This window comes from Cavia porcellus, unplaced genomic scaffold, assembly GCF_034190915.1.
Source record: "Cavia porcellus strain 051 isolate PalLab524CR breed Dunkin Hartley unplaced genomic scaffold, mCavPor4.1 scaffold_10, whole genome shotgun sequence".
NCBI classification, from domain to species: domain Eukaryota; kingdom Metazoa; phylum Chordata; class Mammalia; order Rodentia; family Caviidae; genus Cavia; species Cavia porcellus.
The window spans coordinates 77,119,074-77,137,500 of NW_026947493.1; the positions used below are offsets into that span (position 1 = coordinate 77,119,074).

The 18,427-nt window shown below is 35.7% G+C and overlaps 1 protein-coding gene across 8 annotated transcripts in view; it reads right to left on the reverse strand.

Moving 5' to 3' along the window:
* The window catches only part of Csmd3 (CUB and Sushi multiple domains 3), a 1,082,130-nt gene that overhangs the window by 679,622 nt on the left and 384,081 nt on the right, over positions 1 to 18,427 (reverse strand). For all 8 annotated transcript variants that reach the window (XM_063257640.1, XM_063257641.1, XM_063257642.1 and 5 more), the window contains exon 6: positions 17,017 to 17,129. In XM_063257640.1, coding sequence (XP_063113710.1) covers positions 17,017 to 17,129 — 113 coding nt within the window. The remainder of the gene's footprint in view (positions 1 to 17,016; positions 17,130 to 18,427) is intronic.

Sequence of the window (18,427 nt, forward strand, 5' to 3'; positions counted from 1 at the left end):
TAAGTCTTTAGGACAAGCTCGTGAAATCTCATACATTTCAGTACTGTGATCACTGGGTGAATTCCAAATAGAATTCCAGTTTAGAGCCGATTCTCATCTTTGGACACAGAAATTTCCATCTTCCTTCTTAACTCATCCACTTGGTCATTTGTGTAATTTTTCGTAAAATAATCTAGAATAAAAAATAGCACTCTTGGAAGACAGTAATTTACAATTTTCCCTCTATTAAATATTTCCTCTTGAGACTTCAATGAAGGGAATCTAACAAGATTCAAAATTGTTTATAATTACTTCTTTTTTCCATCTTCATATCCTACAAATTAGTAAATCCCATCTATTTCACACAAATTATTATCTTCATATTATCTTCTCAATCATCTTTTTTCACTATCACTCTAATAAATCCTTTACTCTTAATTTCATCCTTGTCCCTCTATATTATTTCCCTTACTGGTGTGAAAAATTCCACAAAATATCAAATGATATACTCCTCTTTTCTGCTTAAAGTTTCTGTGGTTTTTTGGGTGGCCTGTTTATAATTTGATTCTGCAGCATAGGTTCAGCTCAATCTCGCATAATCTTGCTGGTTTTTTGTTTTGTTTTTGAAAGGTTTGGCCCAGACAGGACACTGTAGCCAGGAAAGCCACAACTGGAAGCAGGAAGCCCCATCTTGCCCTGCCCCTAGGAAGTTACCTGTGACACCATCTTCCCACCCCTGGGAATTTACATATGGCGCCAAACCTAGGACCAATGGGCTACCTGTGTATCCCTAATGCCCGCCTTAGGTTCCACCCCAAACCAAGGCTATTTACAGGCCCCCACGCCGCGTGTCCGCCGGAGAGATCGCCGGACGCCAGCGGTGGGGTGCCGGTCATCTCTCTCCGTGTTCTCAGAATAAAGGCCGCTTTTTATTTTATATTTCTCATCTTTTGTTAATATTTTTCATCTTTTGGAAATAACTCTATCATTTGTTGCCGTGACTCGATCGGCAGGCAACTAACTCTTGGGCCACATACCCAGAGTTTCCTCGCCGATAACCAGATAACATCCTGGATTAATCCCGAGCTTTTTCCTCTCCCAAGACGTTCCTGTCGCCAGCCGCCTGCGCTCCGCATCGGCCAGACTGATTTCAGGTGAGCACTCCCCGGGGAACTTTTCGCACTGGGCAGCCCCAGTGGAATGTTCTCCCCGTCTGCGTGGGTCTGTGCATTTTCACGTCCTTAGGACCGCCCAGGGCAGGGTTCTTTCTGGGCAAACCTGCGCCCACAAAATCTCTCACGTTCTTTGGGTTCGGATAGCCCAAAGCAGAGATTTTTGGGACCGCCCACACTGAAAGAATGCCTCACTTCCCTTAAAGCCTTGCGCTTTCACGGGCAAAACTGTTACTGACCCCACGTAGACTCCATTCGTAAATCTCTCAGTGACGACTGGAGTTTACGGTTTGGAACCCCGTAGCCGCCGCGTGGTACCACAAATAAGTGACGACTTTTTTCTGGACCTCCGGTTTTTTTTTCTTGCCTGAATCAGTCATGGGGAACGTATTTTCTAACTCCCAAAAGACGCCTTTACGATGCCTAATTTCCAATTTACGTACTCTAAAACTTAAAGGTACCATAAAAACTAAACAACTAACTTTTTACTGCCAGGAGGTCTGGCCAACCTACCCGCTTATCGGCAAGCCTTGGCCTCAGCAAGGAACATTTGACCCCTGCATTCTCAGGAACTTGTACGATTTTTGTCAAGCTGGCAACAAGTTATTAGAACTCCCTTATGTCCAAGCCTTTCTTATTCTGAGAACACGCCCATCTCTCATTAAGTCTTGTGCTCCCGCTGAGATACTTTTAGCTAAGTCTACTGCGCCGCAAACTTTTCCGTCCTGCCCTCTGTTGTTTTCCCGGCCGCTGCCTGCCTACCACCAAACTTGCTCCCTGCCATTACCTCCCGCCGGACCGCGCTCTCCTCCCCCTATGCCTGATTCTCTCAGCAGCTCTAATCCCTCTCCATTGCAGATACCTCCCACTGTACAATCGTCTCCCTCTCCGCCTTCCAGGACCCATAACTCTCCCAGCAGCTCTGAACCCTCTGTTAGTGCTTCCTCTCAGTCTCTGACTTCTGAGAATTCTGTATCCCCTACAGCATTCTCACCGCCCGCCCACCATACTAGGTCTTGGTCGCTATGTCCTTCCAGCAGGTCGCGTGATTATTCCAGCTTGCGCGGGGAACAGTCGCCATGTTGCAACCCTCTGCCACGTGGCATGGCGCCGCCATGTTCAGGAGGGCCACATGGCGACAGGGCGCCGCCATGTTTCAGGCCACGTGACAGGGCGCCGCCATGTTCCCAGGCGCCGCCATGTTTTGGGTCATGTGACAGGGCGCCACCATGTTTCCAGGACCCTCACTGTCAACAGGCATCTCCTTGTGGCTCCTCTTGTGAACTACAACAGCCGCCCTGTTGCAGTGCACATGATGCTTCATTTTGCTGCTGACAGCAGTCCTCTCACTGCAAGGCACACAGTGAGACGCCATCTGCTCATGTTTCCCAGGGTGACCGGCAGCAGCTCTGTAGCCGTTCTACAGATGATTGCTCACATGCGCCTACCGGAAGGATGGCTGCTCAAAAGCCCTCTGCTCTGGAATCTCCTCAGGCTCTACTACTGCTTCAGGAGCAAGCTGGCCCCGAGGGACTTGTTAACATCCATGTGCCTTTTTCCCTTTCTGATCTATCTCAGATTACCCTTAAATTAGGTAGCCTCTCTGTTGACCCACAGAATTATATCAAGCAATTTAAATTTATTACTAATTGTTATGATTTACATTTTAAGGACGTTTATAATGACTCTGGGCCTATATCTGTGCCAGAGCAGGACAAGCATACTAACTATAACAAACTTTTAAAACAGGTCCAGGAGGCTAATCAAAACCCAGCTGTGTTCCTAAACTGGCTTTCTAATCCTCGCGCCCTGCAAGCAGTTCCAGCTTCGCGCACTGTGTCGGGCCGCCTCCCAGCCCCTCCCACATGCGCCGTCCCAGCCCCTCCCTCCCCCATGCGCCGTCGTCGCCGCTGCCACCTTACAAGTTTCCGGGGGCAGTCCGAGCCCGCCCCTGCGCGCTACATCCCAGCGCTTGCCCCGCCCACTGGGCGTGCTCTGCCGGAGCGCCGCAAAACAGCAGCTCAGCGGCTCTGCTCAGGCATGCTTTTTTTTACAATTTGGCTCCGCTCAAAAGATGTTTTTTATTACAATTCTCAAACCATTTAATCAAGGTTATTGGCCACCTGATAATTTTACCAGCCTTGTTTATCAATCAAAGCCTTCACCAATCTCCTGTTTAACAACTAAGGTTATAAGTTCCTTTTTGCTGGGAACCACTAGCTCTATTTCAAGACAAGGGTTTTCTTCAAAGTTTTATTTTATTTGTCTTGGTTCATACTATTGCAAATAACAACTTTAAAAGTAAATGTGTTCAGAATTTGACAGTATTAGATCGGTTTTGATAGATTTATTCATAAGATTGCTAAACCTTTACTGCAAAATGTTTCCATTAAAGCCTTGTTTGGTAGACTAAAGCTTTTTTTGTTAATTCTACGTGTCACCCTATAAAAAGTGGTATGCCATCCAGATAAAGCCTGCTCTCTAATCCAAATGCCAATATTAAATTCCTGCATACTTACTTAATTCTACTATAGTTCAAATCCCAACCAAAAAGGCAAAACTTGACCTTCAAACCTTATAGAGATCTTAATATGGTTTTTTTTTATATTTTTAACACTTGTGACACTTGGAGTTCTGAGACAGGTAAACCTACACAAGGTGGAGCTTCCTGCCCCCTCCATGGACCACGCTCAAATGCAGCAGAAGATACTGGGCAAGAAAATGCCCCATCCTGGCATTCTTTGAGACCTTACTCCAGGGCTACTGGACTGTCCTAGCCACCAGAGAGTGGGTAAGTCATCCTAGCCCTCACAGGAAATGTCGACACTGCCAAATTTGGCACCGACAGAAAATCGCTGCTGAAGACTGAGGGGGTTCAGGGCAACAACAGCTCCCTTTAAGGTGTCCATCTCAGATTCCAAGTCGCACTAAAGTCTCAGGTAAGACATTCTCTATATTTGTGGACATAGAGGCCATATATACAGAGTTCTTCCTGAGTATTCAGGCTGCTATATTAAGTCCTCAATCTCTATGACAGGGTATTGATGGTCAACCTATGCCATTTACAAACAGGGCCTATTTTGTGCAGATCCCAGTCTTCTTACTTGGTTTATACTTTTTCAGGATACATAAAAGCCTTTCTCATACTTGCTAAAGTTCTGTTACAGCAAATCATTCCAAGGACTGCAACCAGGTTACAGGGACCCATGCCTAAATCAAAGTTGCTAGACTGCCATCCTGGTTTCACATCACTCAGGCTAAGAGGTGCCCTCCCAGCCCTAAATCTCATCATTCTGAGTGGTCATCTCATCTTCTGTCGCCTACCTGTCTCCGTCTCACAAAGGCCTCGCAGCCACAGTTAACAGGCTAAGTCATGTTTTGTTATCCATTTTGGTTCCTAATTTCTTACATTCTATTAATGATCATTTTTACAGCAGGACTCTTTAACAGTATTTCCTACAGACTCCAACATCATGCATACCAGAGACAAGCCTCACCAACCTACCGTCTTAACTTTTATGCTTTCAGATGGGGGGAGTAATCACCTCTCATAACTCCACTCCTCCTAACCCCATGTTTAATTTTCAGAATTCTGCCTCACCATGGAAATGTTTCTACCTCAACATGGTCCTGATAGAATGATATGTCTAAATCAAAGGCACCTTTCCCTCTACCTCACCTGGGTCCTTAAATATGACAGTGCCATGTCTCCTCATAACATTTTGTCTCTTTGTTTTTCCAGTCTGACATACGTGCATTCACCAGTGAAGTTGTCCTGGCCAAAACACCTGGCACCAGCGTCTACCTGGGCATCAACCTTCATCCCGTCGACTCCCCTAGGCTCCAGTACAGCGCCCTTTGCCAGCAGGAAGTAGTTAAAGAGAGAAATCTTCGCCCCTTTTCATAATAATAACCATAAGACAGGATATGAAAGGTTTGGCCCAGACAGGACACTGTAGCCAGGAAAGCCACAACTGGAAGCAGGAAGCCCCATCTTGCCCTGCCCCTAGGAAGTTACCTGTGACACCATCTTCCCACCCCTGGGAATTTACATATGGCGCCAAACCTAGGACCAATGGGCTACCTGTGTATCCCTAATGCCCGCCTTAGGTTCCACCCCAAACCGAGGCTATTTACAGGCCCCCACGCCGCGTGTCCGCCGGAGAGATCGCCGGACGCCAGCGGTGGGGTGCCGGTCATCTCTCTCCGTGTTCTCAGAATAAAGGCCGCTTTTTATTTTATATTTCTCATCTTTTGTTAATATTTTTCATCTTTTGGAAATAACTCTATCAGTTTTGTTTTGTTTTTTTGTTGTTTTTTTTTCTGTGACTGTGCTAAACTTCTTCCCTGTGGGAAGCCGCCTATGATGGCGCCCATTTCCTGCTTCCGGGTTCTTCCCGGCCTGAACAAGCCCGCCAAATTGTCATGTCTGCCCAGTTACCCGTGACGCTAGCCTATCAGCTTGTTAGACGCGCTTCTCTGTGATTGGATACTGCTTCCCCTTATAAGAGGTTGTTCCTGCCCCCAATGGGCGGAAGGGGAACCAACACTGAGGGTGGCGGACCTTGTTAGGTCCGGTTCGCTGTACGCAATAAAGTTTGAGAGCTGATCCTGCTCGAGTTTGGTCTCCTGTCTCCCGCGGCTCCGGTCACTTCCCATATGACATTTCTTGCTCAGGGTCTTCGTTTACCTGGCTGGCCTGCCCTCAAATCTGCTGTCCAGGCATTGTGTTCTTGCTACAGCAGTTCAGGCAGAGACCTTTCCGCTATCTGTCTAACCTAGATTCTTCATCCTCTCAATCATATTCTGTATTCTAGGTCCTCCTACTTTTTTCTTTATAGAAGGCATTCACACACATAAATATTTTTATTTATTTATTGTGTATATATGTACACATCTGTATATACACATACGCTATAAACATTCTCTGTGTATATGTACCTATTTACACACACACACACACACACACACACATTCATCTTAAATATACAAAGACCACTAGAAAAATGTACACACACTTAGGAAAAAAAATAGCATGATGCTTTGTTCAGCACCCTGTGTTACATGGTGTTACACTCATAGGGTGTTCCTTAGAGGATGTCCTATATCATGGAGAACTCACTGCACTCCTGACCCTTAGAGGAGAAATTGAAAGTGCATGTGCAGTAGTCTCTAAAGCCAAGGTTATCCAAGCATGCACTAATAATTTCTAGAAGCTAAGTGCCACCACTTGGCGCACCTCTTTTAATTACTGAGGCCAAAGGTAAATTGTACTAATCACATGATGTTTCAATATATTTAGAACTACAGGTTTTTCTTTTCCTAAAGCATGTATGTATTTTATGGTGGACTTTACCTACATCTATCCGGCTAGCTATGCAGCTAAATTTGACTGTCTCCTTGACTAAACTGCAACAGTTAAGAAGGAAGATTAGGCCTTGTCTTACTACACTTCTCAGTAGGAAAATACCCAGCATGTCCAGCATGTGCATTAAACTTCTGTGAGATAAATGATTGGATGATACATGAGAACTGTGGGCAGGTCCAATGACACAGTGGGAATGAATTCAATGTGGTGTCTTGAGGAATTTATTACTGAAATTAGGATACAAATGACACAAGAAAAATATCTTACTGTATAATGGAAAACTTTATTTATTTGGGTAGATATTTATAAATAGTAAATGGTGATATTTTAAGCACTTAATATTTTAGAAAATATGCTAATTTTCTTGAACAATTTTATTTAAACCATATCCCCTCAAAATCTGGCTTTGGTATTTCTGTTTCACTGCTCAAGCAACTTAATTTGTGATATGTCTAGAATGGCTACAATGAAAGACAAGATTTGAACATGTCTTTTTCCAGAGTTTGCCTTTATAATTATCAACTTTATAAAAGGCATTACCACTCATAAGATAAATTTAAATTATTGCATATTTTACTCTAATATATTTGATTCTTTTCATCTTGCTTTTAGCTGCACATTTTCAAAAGTGTGCCTTTGTGAAGCAAACAAAAAAGTCAGTTATAGGGAAGACAATCTGTAGAATTAAAATGTTACATATTCCTTTATGGGGCAACCAGTTTTAATTAAAAAGAAATGTTGCCATAATTACTTGGGCATAAATGCTTTTGCTGAAGTATGGTAATGAATATGTTTTTTGTTGCTGATGAGAAACTAAAAGATCAGAATTTAGAGTTAAATAAGGACTTAATATGCTTATGTACTAAGCTGATCTAGAGATCTGAAAATAGATTTAAATCATATGTTACACACATTTTTTCTTGCAGTTTCTGAAACTTCTTTAAAGAGAGACACTTGTTTTAATAAGAAACATGTCAGTATCCATTAATATCTCTCATTATTGACCTTCATTGTTTTAGATATTTCACCTTTGTATAAAAAATGTTTAAATAATTCTGAGGTGATAAATTACAAATATGAGAGACAATGGTAATCTGTAATTTGTGCTTAATTTTAGTCACTTAAAGTGAAATTTATTTGGTTGATGTTACTAATCGTTTCTTGTGAAGCTTTATTTTTTTCTTTATATTTTGTCCTTTTAAAGATGTATCATTGATTTCAAACTCTACTAAAGTCATAGTAATACATAACAATTTAATAGACATTTTTACTTGTGATAGTTTATTAATTTAAAACATGGATATCAATTTTATCCAGAACTAGAATTTAAGTAGTAGAATCATCAAACTACCTTAATAACAACATTTTGTTAGTTACATAGAAACTAAAATCATATTTGAGAAAAGTTTATAGAAGAGAGAGGTTTTAGGGAAGAAAAAAAAACAAATTTAGGAACTTCGAATTTTAATTACTATATTTTTAGGAAAAATAATGAAGAAAATAAAAACTTTTGAAATAAACAACAAACCAGGTTTTCATCCAGAAAAACTGTTCTGCCTAGCCATGAAAGTCAGTGTCACCATTAACTTCAAATTATTTTCACCTAGGAGATGAAATATTTCCCCAACATGTAGGCCAAATTTTCATTTATATATGTAAGTACACTTTCACTTCTATGTAAATACCAGGTTCAACAACTATAAAATATTTATAATTTTCCAATTGACGTACTTCAGTTTCTCTACCCATATAAACAGCAAAACTAATAATAGGAATAAATCCTAACAACGTAACATTTTTTAAAAAGAATTTCACTTTGTTCTTCATTTAGATGATATGGTTGTCTTAATTAAAGAGGTCTTCACATGTAAACTTTTTAAGTAAAGTTTTCCATTAAGTTAAAAGAGTTTAACTCTGACCACTTTTAAAATGTGTTACTCCTTTAATGCCAATAAAGTACTACGGAATAAAATTCTCTTATTGGATATGAAACAAATTTCAGCTACAGACTTACTTTGGCTTACAGCCTTAGTTATCATTTAATTAAATGAGAATACAGTATGCAGAGCTATTAAATAAGCTGCACAGCAAAATAAGCAAAGACGTAGCATAAAAATACATTATAAATGGTATAGGAAAACTGTTCACAGGAAGATAAGAGCATTGTAGGGTGATCTCCACACAAAGGTAGACTAAAAAGCATTCAACATCCAAAGAGAGTGAATGAGAGAAAATAGAAAAGTTATTGAACAATGCAGAGGAAGCTTAAAATATTGTGTCCTTTATTACAAAATAAGATTATTGTTAAAAAAAAAAAAAAGAGGCTCGGACTCTTTTCCTGTCCTTCTACTCAGTGGTTATAAAATGATCATTCCATTTCAGAACACTGGACACTACATTTAGGAAGTGTCTTTATCCCACTGTAGTTTGATAGCTCTACAACCAATAGTTAAATTCAAAGGGGAAAAAGTGCTTAGTACATCTCGTACATAATTTATGGGAAAATATGTAGATGAATAAGAGGATAACTTTTCTACTTACTAATTACATTACTTGTTCATGATTGATATGGTCAGTAAGTTTTATGACAGATTTCAAAAATTTAAAATTTTGCATACAGTTATCATGCCTTGTGAATCAAAGAATAAACAGGCTAATGAGAAACGTGAAGTATCCTTTGGGAAAACTGACAGAGGGGAACGGCCAGGAAATACAGTGGGACACATTAGTTGTGGTAACTTTACACTATAATCATTGTATTTTCTGCTGGAAGTAAGATATAATCTAAAGTCAATACAATTACTTTTTCTTTTGTACCAACAATTGAATTCATGACCTCGCACTTGCCAGACAGGTGCTGTGCCACTGAGCTTTATCTCCAGTCCTTCATGATTATTTTCTTATTGAACAAATAATATATTTTTTAAAAATTTGAACTTCTTCAACAAAAGTGCTGTGAATATTAACTTCCATGATAGGCTTCTTACACTACTTTCAAGATGTTTATATCTGCAGAATCTGTGAGCTATTCAGCAAGTCAACACTACTTGAACTAATTAAGGCTTTAAGTGGTATATTAATTACAGAAGCTATAATTGTTTCATGAATGGACATACAGTAGGAATATGTTGTTCTGCTGTTATCTTATATAGTTAATTTGTAACAAATTTGTCTGTTAAATGATTGATATGGTTTAATGTGTTAATTTTTCATTACAATAACTCCTGCATAGAAATTTATAATTAATTGTCTTCCTTTTTAAAAATCAGCAAACAACACGTTATATAATGCAAACTACAATCTTTAATGAATTGGTATGAATCACTTAGATATTCTTCTCTCAAATAATGCTTCTTTTACAAATAATGTGCTTGAAATTGTCTTTCAACTCATTTTTATTTAAACAAGGGTGCTACTGCTGCTACAGCTACCGATGGCAATAATAATTACTAACAGTTTATGTAATGCCTACTGTCTGTCAGACACTACTCAAACTATTAGCTACATAGTAACTAATTAACTATTGTTTTCTTAACATGTTGCTTTTAATCAAGAGCAGTAATTTTCTCTTACTTTATTTTCAAATTTTATTCCCAATAAATTTTATCTTTTTATAAATAATTCTGATATGTTTAAAGAATTACTAAAGCTGAAGAATTAGCACTGGTGTTAGTAGTAGAAAATTCTAAGGCTTCAGAAGTGGTTTTGATATGTTTTAATGTGACCTTGGGCTTAATGCTTTTTGACAGGGCTGCAGTTTTTCCAAATAAGACATCTGAGTAAAAACCTTCTGAATACGGCATCAGACACAGAGCTTAGCAGGAGGAGCACAGGCTTTTTATCTGCTCTCACAGAGCCTGGCTGCATTTCTGAAGAGTGTATCTGCATGACTTATCCTAGAGTCTTAGTATCATGTTTGGTAAATCAAAGATTTTAATTAATGAGTATTGTGAGCTAATTCTGATGCACATAATTTATAATGAACGCAACTTTCACCACTCTTTTTATGTTTACTGGACCAGTAATAGAGTCGAAGCAGGGGATGGAGATATAAATGGATCCCTTTCTCTCATTTTCTATATTACTTAACTACCTCTGCTTTAGGTAAACAGTTGCAAAATTCTGAGAATTACGTTTTTTTGAGTCATGCTATGACGAGAGAGGGTGTGGAACACATAAATTTCAAATAGCTCCTTTTCTTTAGATAAAAAGTTAAGCTCATAAAATACAGTTAATATAGTTTATTAGATGAAATAAAAGTTCCCCCACCACCTGATAAATAAGAACCCTCAACTGCACCATTATGCAAAACCTGTGGAGGAGAGAAGTTGATGAAATAGTATACTAATATCTGTATGAGTATCTTAAACTCTATTCATTAGATGCATTTTGTCTAAAATCTTATAAGGACCTTGTTTAAAAAAAATAGTAGGAGTCTTAAAGAGGCACAGATATCCAGCACAGGAGAGCAGCACACCAAGTAATATGTGTCTACCTAGCTGGTAATTATGCTTTATTAAATCAAAGGAACTCGGGTGCGGATAGATACAAGTGAGTTAACAACCAAGATAGTGTTACGGGGCATATATGGTAAAGGGAAAGGTAATTTATGGGAGAAATGTGAATGAAAGAGCTTTAGATACAGAACAGATGAAAAACTCAGCACAGTACATCACAGAGTAGAAATAGACATCTGACCATGCTAAGTAAGTGGATCACAAATTGCTTGTGTAAACTGGCAAGGGAAGAGACTAAGATTACTATTTACAAAGAAGAAATATCTCTGTAAAACCATCTGATATTCACGAGTTGGAACAACAATTTACATACAGACAAGGTAGTTGCACGCCCTTCCCAATTACTCATAGGCTATCATCTATATCTAGAAGCTTTTTGAAAAAGGACAAGATGTTTTACACCTAAAAAGTCTATGCATTTCCTCCATGAATGCTAATAGACTGATTTATTCTAGAACACATTGGCAAGGCCTTCCATAATCAGCAGGACACCAATAAATATGTTGGCAGACAATGATCTATTATTTTATTAGTTTTACAACTACCAAGTTCTACATTAGAACCGTGGATATTGATAGATTACTCCTGATTTAGGGCAATTAGTGTATTTGATGATAGTATTCGAAACTGTAGTAATTTTACTAAGAAGTTTTTGTACTCTCATAAATTATGAGACTATATCATAAAGTTAATATACATTGCCTTTCAACTTCTAAGGATTTCAGTAGAAAACATATCTATGCATGCATTAAATGTTAACTCAAACATATATCAAATGTAACCATTAAAGATTTTGTTTATAAGATAAAATCACTCCATAGTCAATATTTTGAAAAATGATTTGATTTGTAGAAAATAACTAAAATATTATACAACACTCTCCATCCAGTCTTTAAAACTCTGAAGTCTACAGTATTTTAAGTATATTCTTTTTTAGTTAACTTTTCTTGCTGTCTTTTGCACCAAAACTCATTATTATCTAAATTTAAGTAATCTTCCCATTGGAATTGGAATTTAATCACTTCAAAAGCCACAATGTCTCATGAACAGTTTTGTCAATAATGTTGGGTAGATTCAATGTTAATACATATTATTAACCTACATCCATATTAAAAAGGATTACAAAACACGTGGGCAAGATTAAGGCAAAAATCAATATTTTCCCCAAAATTCTACTCTATTTATGAATTTCATGTCAAATAGTGAAATGCAACTACTACAGTTGCATGCCTCAACTATCAATTAATAGATGTTAAAATGTCTAGCAACATGAAAAATTTATATTTTTATTCAATTAGAGTTAAGTAAGAAAAGAACTGTTAGCATTAGGATGTAGAGTACTTTATTCATTCATTAGAATGCATCTAAGAATAGAATCTGCCCTTCCGAGAAATTTGAAAAGAAAAAAATATAATTAGCCAGTTTACTGTCAAATACATCTACAACTTATAACAGAATTTTATGGTGAGAAATACATAATAAATAAATAAATGTAATGTGTTTGAATTTTCACAAAAGTTATTGTACTACTAACAATGTACTCAAATGGTTTCAGTTTCAATATTTTCATAAATAAAATTACCACTTTACACTGAGAAAAGGACAGGACTACATGTTAAGACTCATGCATGCTTAGAACCTATAAACAGTTTACGAGAACTGATCTTATGACACATGATGAAATGAACAAATACTTTGAAGAAAAAAAGACACTGCAGTACCCAGTGCTGATCCAGGAATTTCATGATGTGAAATCCAGCAATATTATTATTATTTGTTCAGAGTGATTTTTGCCTGCTTGGTTTGTTTAATCTCAACATAAATTAAGATATGGATAACCACATGCATGTTTAAGTGTATAGTATTAATAACCATATTACTAAGTTTTTGTTGGATAGTTGAATAGAACTGGTTGCAGTCACGCTGTTTGAATTTCCACTTTACAAGTTTCACTTTTGTATCTTGAACAACTATTTGTAAGAGGACAATATGTAAACATCAATCAATTATTTCTTATTGTTAATTTTTTATTTGAAAGTATGTATCATTTCTACCTGTTTTGTATTTTATTTAGTGTATCTTTAAATAAATTTTTTAAAAAGACTCTTTCATTAGCAATGCAGATGTGAATGCACAAGAAAATTGATGTATAAAATAGTTAGATAAAATATAATTAAACATATCAATGAAAACAAAGAGAACCATAGGTATTTCTTACAAAACTTTTATTGGATGTTGTGATGTATTTTTAAGCCTGGACTCTGTGTACTATTTCAAAATGTCTGTTACAGAAAGAAAAATGTTTTCTACATTTTTCTTTACTTAAAAATTTCTTTAAAAATTCTTTATTTTAAAACTGGTTTAAAGAAATAGTGCTTTTCTCTTGAGAAAGAGGGCTCCTCATTTTAGTTAGTGAGAAATGTAAAGCCTAGCACATTTCTTTTGAACTGTGATTTTTAGATTCAAATTTTATGACTGAATATAGAAAAATCCATAAAGTTAAATTTTTGGAGTAAGTTAAACGCTGCAGTGCATAAACTTATATGTCAAAATTATATCAATGCCACAGATACGTTTGTGATTGAACGTTTAAAAAAAGGAAATTACAGAGTTGAATACTTTAAAATAGAAATAGTGCAATAACATTTCATACTCCAAAAATGAGCCTTATGAATAAAAGCAATATTTTTAAATAAACATGTTTTGGAGGTACCCTTTTTTTGTATTGGATAATTAAGTGTCATGTGAAAATCTCCTTTTTATTTAGAAAATAAGAAGACATTACATTACATGTATGGAAATGGAAAAGAATTGCTTTTTGATTTAAACTAAATATCGAGTAATGATAATATAAAGATTTTAAGAGAGAGGACTTCCACACATCACAGTGCAAGAAAAGTTTTAATATTTATGTGAGACGTGTCACAACTCAAGTTCTCATTAGAAGAGTTTTAATGGAATTTGAATGCAGGAACGATATTAAAAAAAAGACATTAAAATAGTATTGAAATGTTTTTCTTTATTAGAGAGCTGAAGAATAAGGACAAAAGTTTCAAATCAAAGAAGAAATGATAAAATTTTTAGGATTAAGTATTCTCAGTATAAATAAACTCTGGAGGGCCAAAAAAAAAAAAAAAAAGATATGATTCTGTTTATTTTAGGTAAACATGAACATACTCAATGTAAAGACTCAGAGAAGGAAATATTTTCAATATAACAGGCATTTTACTTAAGTCACAAAATTTCCTGCCACTTCTGAATGGTTCTAGAACAATATTATGTAGTATTTTATTCTCAGTCTCTAACCCCTACTTAAGGACAATGCCTAAGCCAACCAGGGAGCTATGTGTCTGACACACCAACTGAGGAACAAAGGATACAAAGTAGCTAATTAGGATTGAATGAATCCCTTAGTAGCTTGTAGTTAGATTTCATGATGTTTAGTAAAAACCGACATTAAATAAAAAGGTTATGAATAAAATTCCCAGTCTTACAAAGCTGGAACTCCATTAAAGTATTTTAGAGTATGGCTAAATCAGCACTGATTACTCAGTACTCAGTATTTGACTTAAGAGACTGAAGACTTGGTTCAGTTTTTGCATACATATCCCCGCAAATTTTCCATTTACATTAATTTTAAAGCGGATTTCACTAAAATGAAGTAATGACATGAATAAATATAATTATGATTACCCTTTTATGCTAGAAGATATTTTTTCTGCATGCCAATATTATTATTTTTTCAGACATTTGAATTAGCTTACTACAGGTATTTTGTGTCAAATTCAAATTGCTTCAGTTGATTATCACTTCAAAAATTACACCTACAACCTAATTTGTGGTGTCTACATAGAATATTATTGATATATTATAATTAGAAGAGTTTATTATAAAATCTTTAAAAGTTAGAATTTAAAGCTAGTTCAGGCAATTTCCCTCCACAGATTTATAAAAGCTATCTTTCACTTTACATTGTGTTCTCTACATATAGATTACATTAAAAATACTCAAATATGAACTATTTTTTTTTCTGGTGAAAGTAGCAATGCCGTAATCCATAGAATACTCTCCATTTGCAAATGGAATTCACCGGCATGCATTCTTTAGTGCTGAAATCAGGTAGGCAAAGCTACAAGATCAAGTTAAGTCCTGAAAAGACTATAGTCTAAGATACATGAATAGAAGAACACAGTGACCAGCTCTCGTGTTCCAGACTGTGAAAGAACCCTAAGATAAAATTTCCATGAAGTTGCGTTTCAAAAACTATCGCTCCACTTAATTTTTGAGATAAGCATATTTTTCTCCAGTTTTTATATTTAAGTATAAAATAAATGCTACTTTAATTTCACTCAAAAAGAAAACAAAGGGCCTGCCATTGAGAGTTTGTGAATTTGGCATGAATAAAGAAGATAGTCTTCTGAATTTCAGCCATGCCATCTGCCTTCACTCATTACAAAGAGGAATCAGAACCAAAAGCTCCTTTGACTGACAGCTCTACAAGGACATAGTCAACCTGGGGATAAAAAACATTTATAGAAAATGTTTGTTTTTAATAAAGAAAACTCCTCTGATTTCTGGCATGTAGGAAAACCATAGAAACTGAAATTGGTAACTGGATCAAAAAATTTGAAATTTTTAAAAGCAATGTAGGAAAACCATAGAAACTGAAATTGGTAACTGGATCAAAAAATTTGAAATTTTAAATTTTTAAAAGCTTTGAAATTTTAAAAGCAACACTAGGTTAAAATGGCAAGGTTCATATTTTAAGCATAGGATTGTTATTTTTAATCAAATATATAAAATATACTTTTATAAGTGTTCATTTTTAAAAATTTGGAAAGGTATTTTATAATGGGCAAAATTTTCTGCTACAAGAGATGTTAACAAACTACAGATCTTTATAGGCATATTTATTGTTGTTTTCTTTTCACTTAATAACTTTTGAAATAAAAAAAAAATATTGTAGGTTTTCTACTGTGAACTATTCCTGAAATCTTTATACTATCATCCTAGGAATCGTTATGAGAGTGAATGTTACTATACAAATGACAATCTTTTGCTATTGTTGAATGAAATCTCACTGCTCAAACATCTACAAAGAAGTTATTAATCCAGAAAATGTAAGAGAATTATTCAATTTTAGTCCAGAAAACAGCACAGTATATGGTCTAATAATATTTTAGTTCCTAAGTACAAGTTGCCTGAAGTCACCATATTAGATTTGCAAAATGCTTAGAGAACCAAAGGCTAAAAAAGAAGAAAGTATTTTTTAAGAAACCAAAAATACAGACAAACAAACAAAAAACATGGAAAAATGGGGAAAAAAACTGACAATGTTCACTACATTCTGAATATTTTCTGAAACACCACTGAAAATGAAATGAATTGTTAACATAAGCAGTCTGAGGAAAAATGACTCTAAGCCTACATAATAATACTGAAACATTGTAGAATCTACATTTTCAACAATATTCTATCCTCATAATAAGCTTGTCCCAAAGAGTTTTTTCACATTAATTTATCAAGTATTATATCTAATTTCTTAAACATTAAGTCTGGTGTTAAAATTGGTAGATAATAGTTCTAACGAGGTTAATTAAACTAGCAATAACAAATTCACTGTGGATGGAAATGGATTCCAAAATAATGAACCTGTTTATCTCTGTTGAGGTTTAGCAGTGTTTTGTAGTATGGCTTTCGATCAAGTGTCCAGGTGTCTAAGCATTTTTTAAAGTAAAATGTTATGTGTCACATATTATGTTTTTTGCAGTCATAATATTCTGTATGCTGAACACCATACAATATCTATCTTTAAAACTGTAATTTAATTATGATCACATTCTTTCCTCAGCAAAAGGATTTTTCCTATTCAAATAATCATTTATAAACGCCAAAGATATTTTTTCTATCACAAAATGCAGTTGTACATACCAACATCATTTTACACATCAAGAGAAGCAGAGGTAGTCATTAAATATACCTTGATATGGAGCACTAAATCCACGAAATCGGTGATTGCTGTCTGTAACAAAATGCAGTCTGAGCCAGTTTTTGTTGCTGATAATTGGTGGTGGTATTTTCTCTCCAGATAACCTGAATTATGAAAGACAATGACATAAAAATTTAAAAAGCTTTTCAGCAGTAAACATTTTCACTGAACTGGGACCAAAGGTAAACCATATACATGCTTTTCACATTGTTAATAATTCAAGAACAAATCAAATGACCATTTTATACATTGCAAAATCAATCATACAACAGGCAATTTGCTAAAATTATGCTATCAGGTTGTATATATCAATAAAATCAACTGTAAAACTGCAACTGCATATAAGTTTGGAATCACTCAAATGTATTTACTGCACTGACAATATATTGGTTGCATTGATATCAATGAACCTAAGGGCTATTAAGCTGGTGTGCTGATAATTGCATTCCTATATACTTACTGCTACAAAGAGATACAGTTATAAGTTTGTGAAAGAAATCAGTATCCTTATTTCCAGAGTGAAATTGAGTAATTAGTTTCTCACACTTTTTACTTACTGATTTTCAGTATTTCACAACTGAGGGCAAATTTCACAATTTTTTTCATAAAAAAGCACTATTCAATTTTGTTACTTTTTATTTTATTGGAATATTTTTAGATATACATAATGATAACAGTCAACTAACAAGCATTATTTTAATGCAATTTCATAATACTATAAGTCATGATTACTATATGAAGTAAGTTTTTTCCTAATATTCTGACAATTTCCAGCAAAGTAGTTTTCCGAATTTCATTCATTAAAAGAATATCACCATCATGTACATCTTTCATTTAAATAACAGGTGTGATATAAATCCATGTTAAAAATATTCTTAAAAGCAAAAGTTATATAGTGAAGAAGTTTTTGGTATTGATTTTATAAAGTAATGAGCCATGACATAGATTTACCACTCTTCAAAGCTCACTGATGTCTTCTTGAAGATAAAAGAGGTGGTTTACATGCTTGTGTTGGGGTTTGTGTGGAGTTAGGCAGGGATTACAATTCTGGTTTCAGTGCTTGGCAGTCTGTTACACCACAGTACCAGTAGGCTGGGGATATAGATGATGCCACTGTACCTGTAACTTATTGTGATAGTATGTATGGTGATGTGAGAACTTCTATCTGAAACAAACCTCTTACCCGGGAAATCAACATTTCCTAAGATGTTTCTGAGTTTCCTGCTTGTAGTGAGTGACCACATGTTTACTTAATATACTTTTCTCTCTGTTGGAGCACGGTGTCCTCTGGGTAAATAAAGAATATTGGGATTCCAATTCAGACAAGTTGGGCTTCATCCTGCCCGTTTCTCACTTCCAATTTTAGCTTAAATTTTTCTCTAAATTTTTACTATCAGCCCCC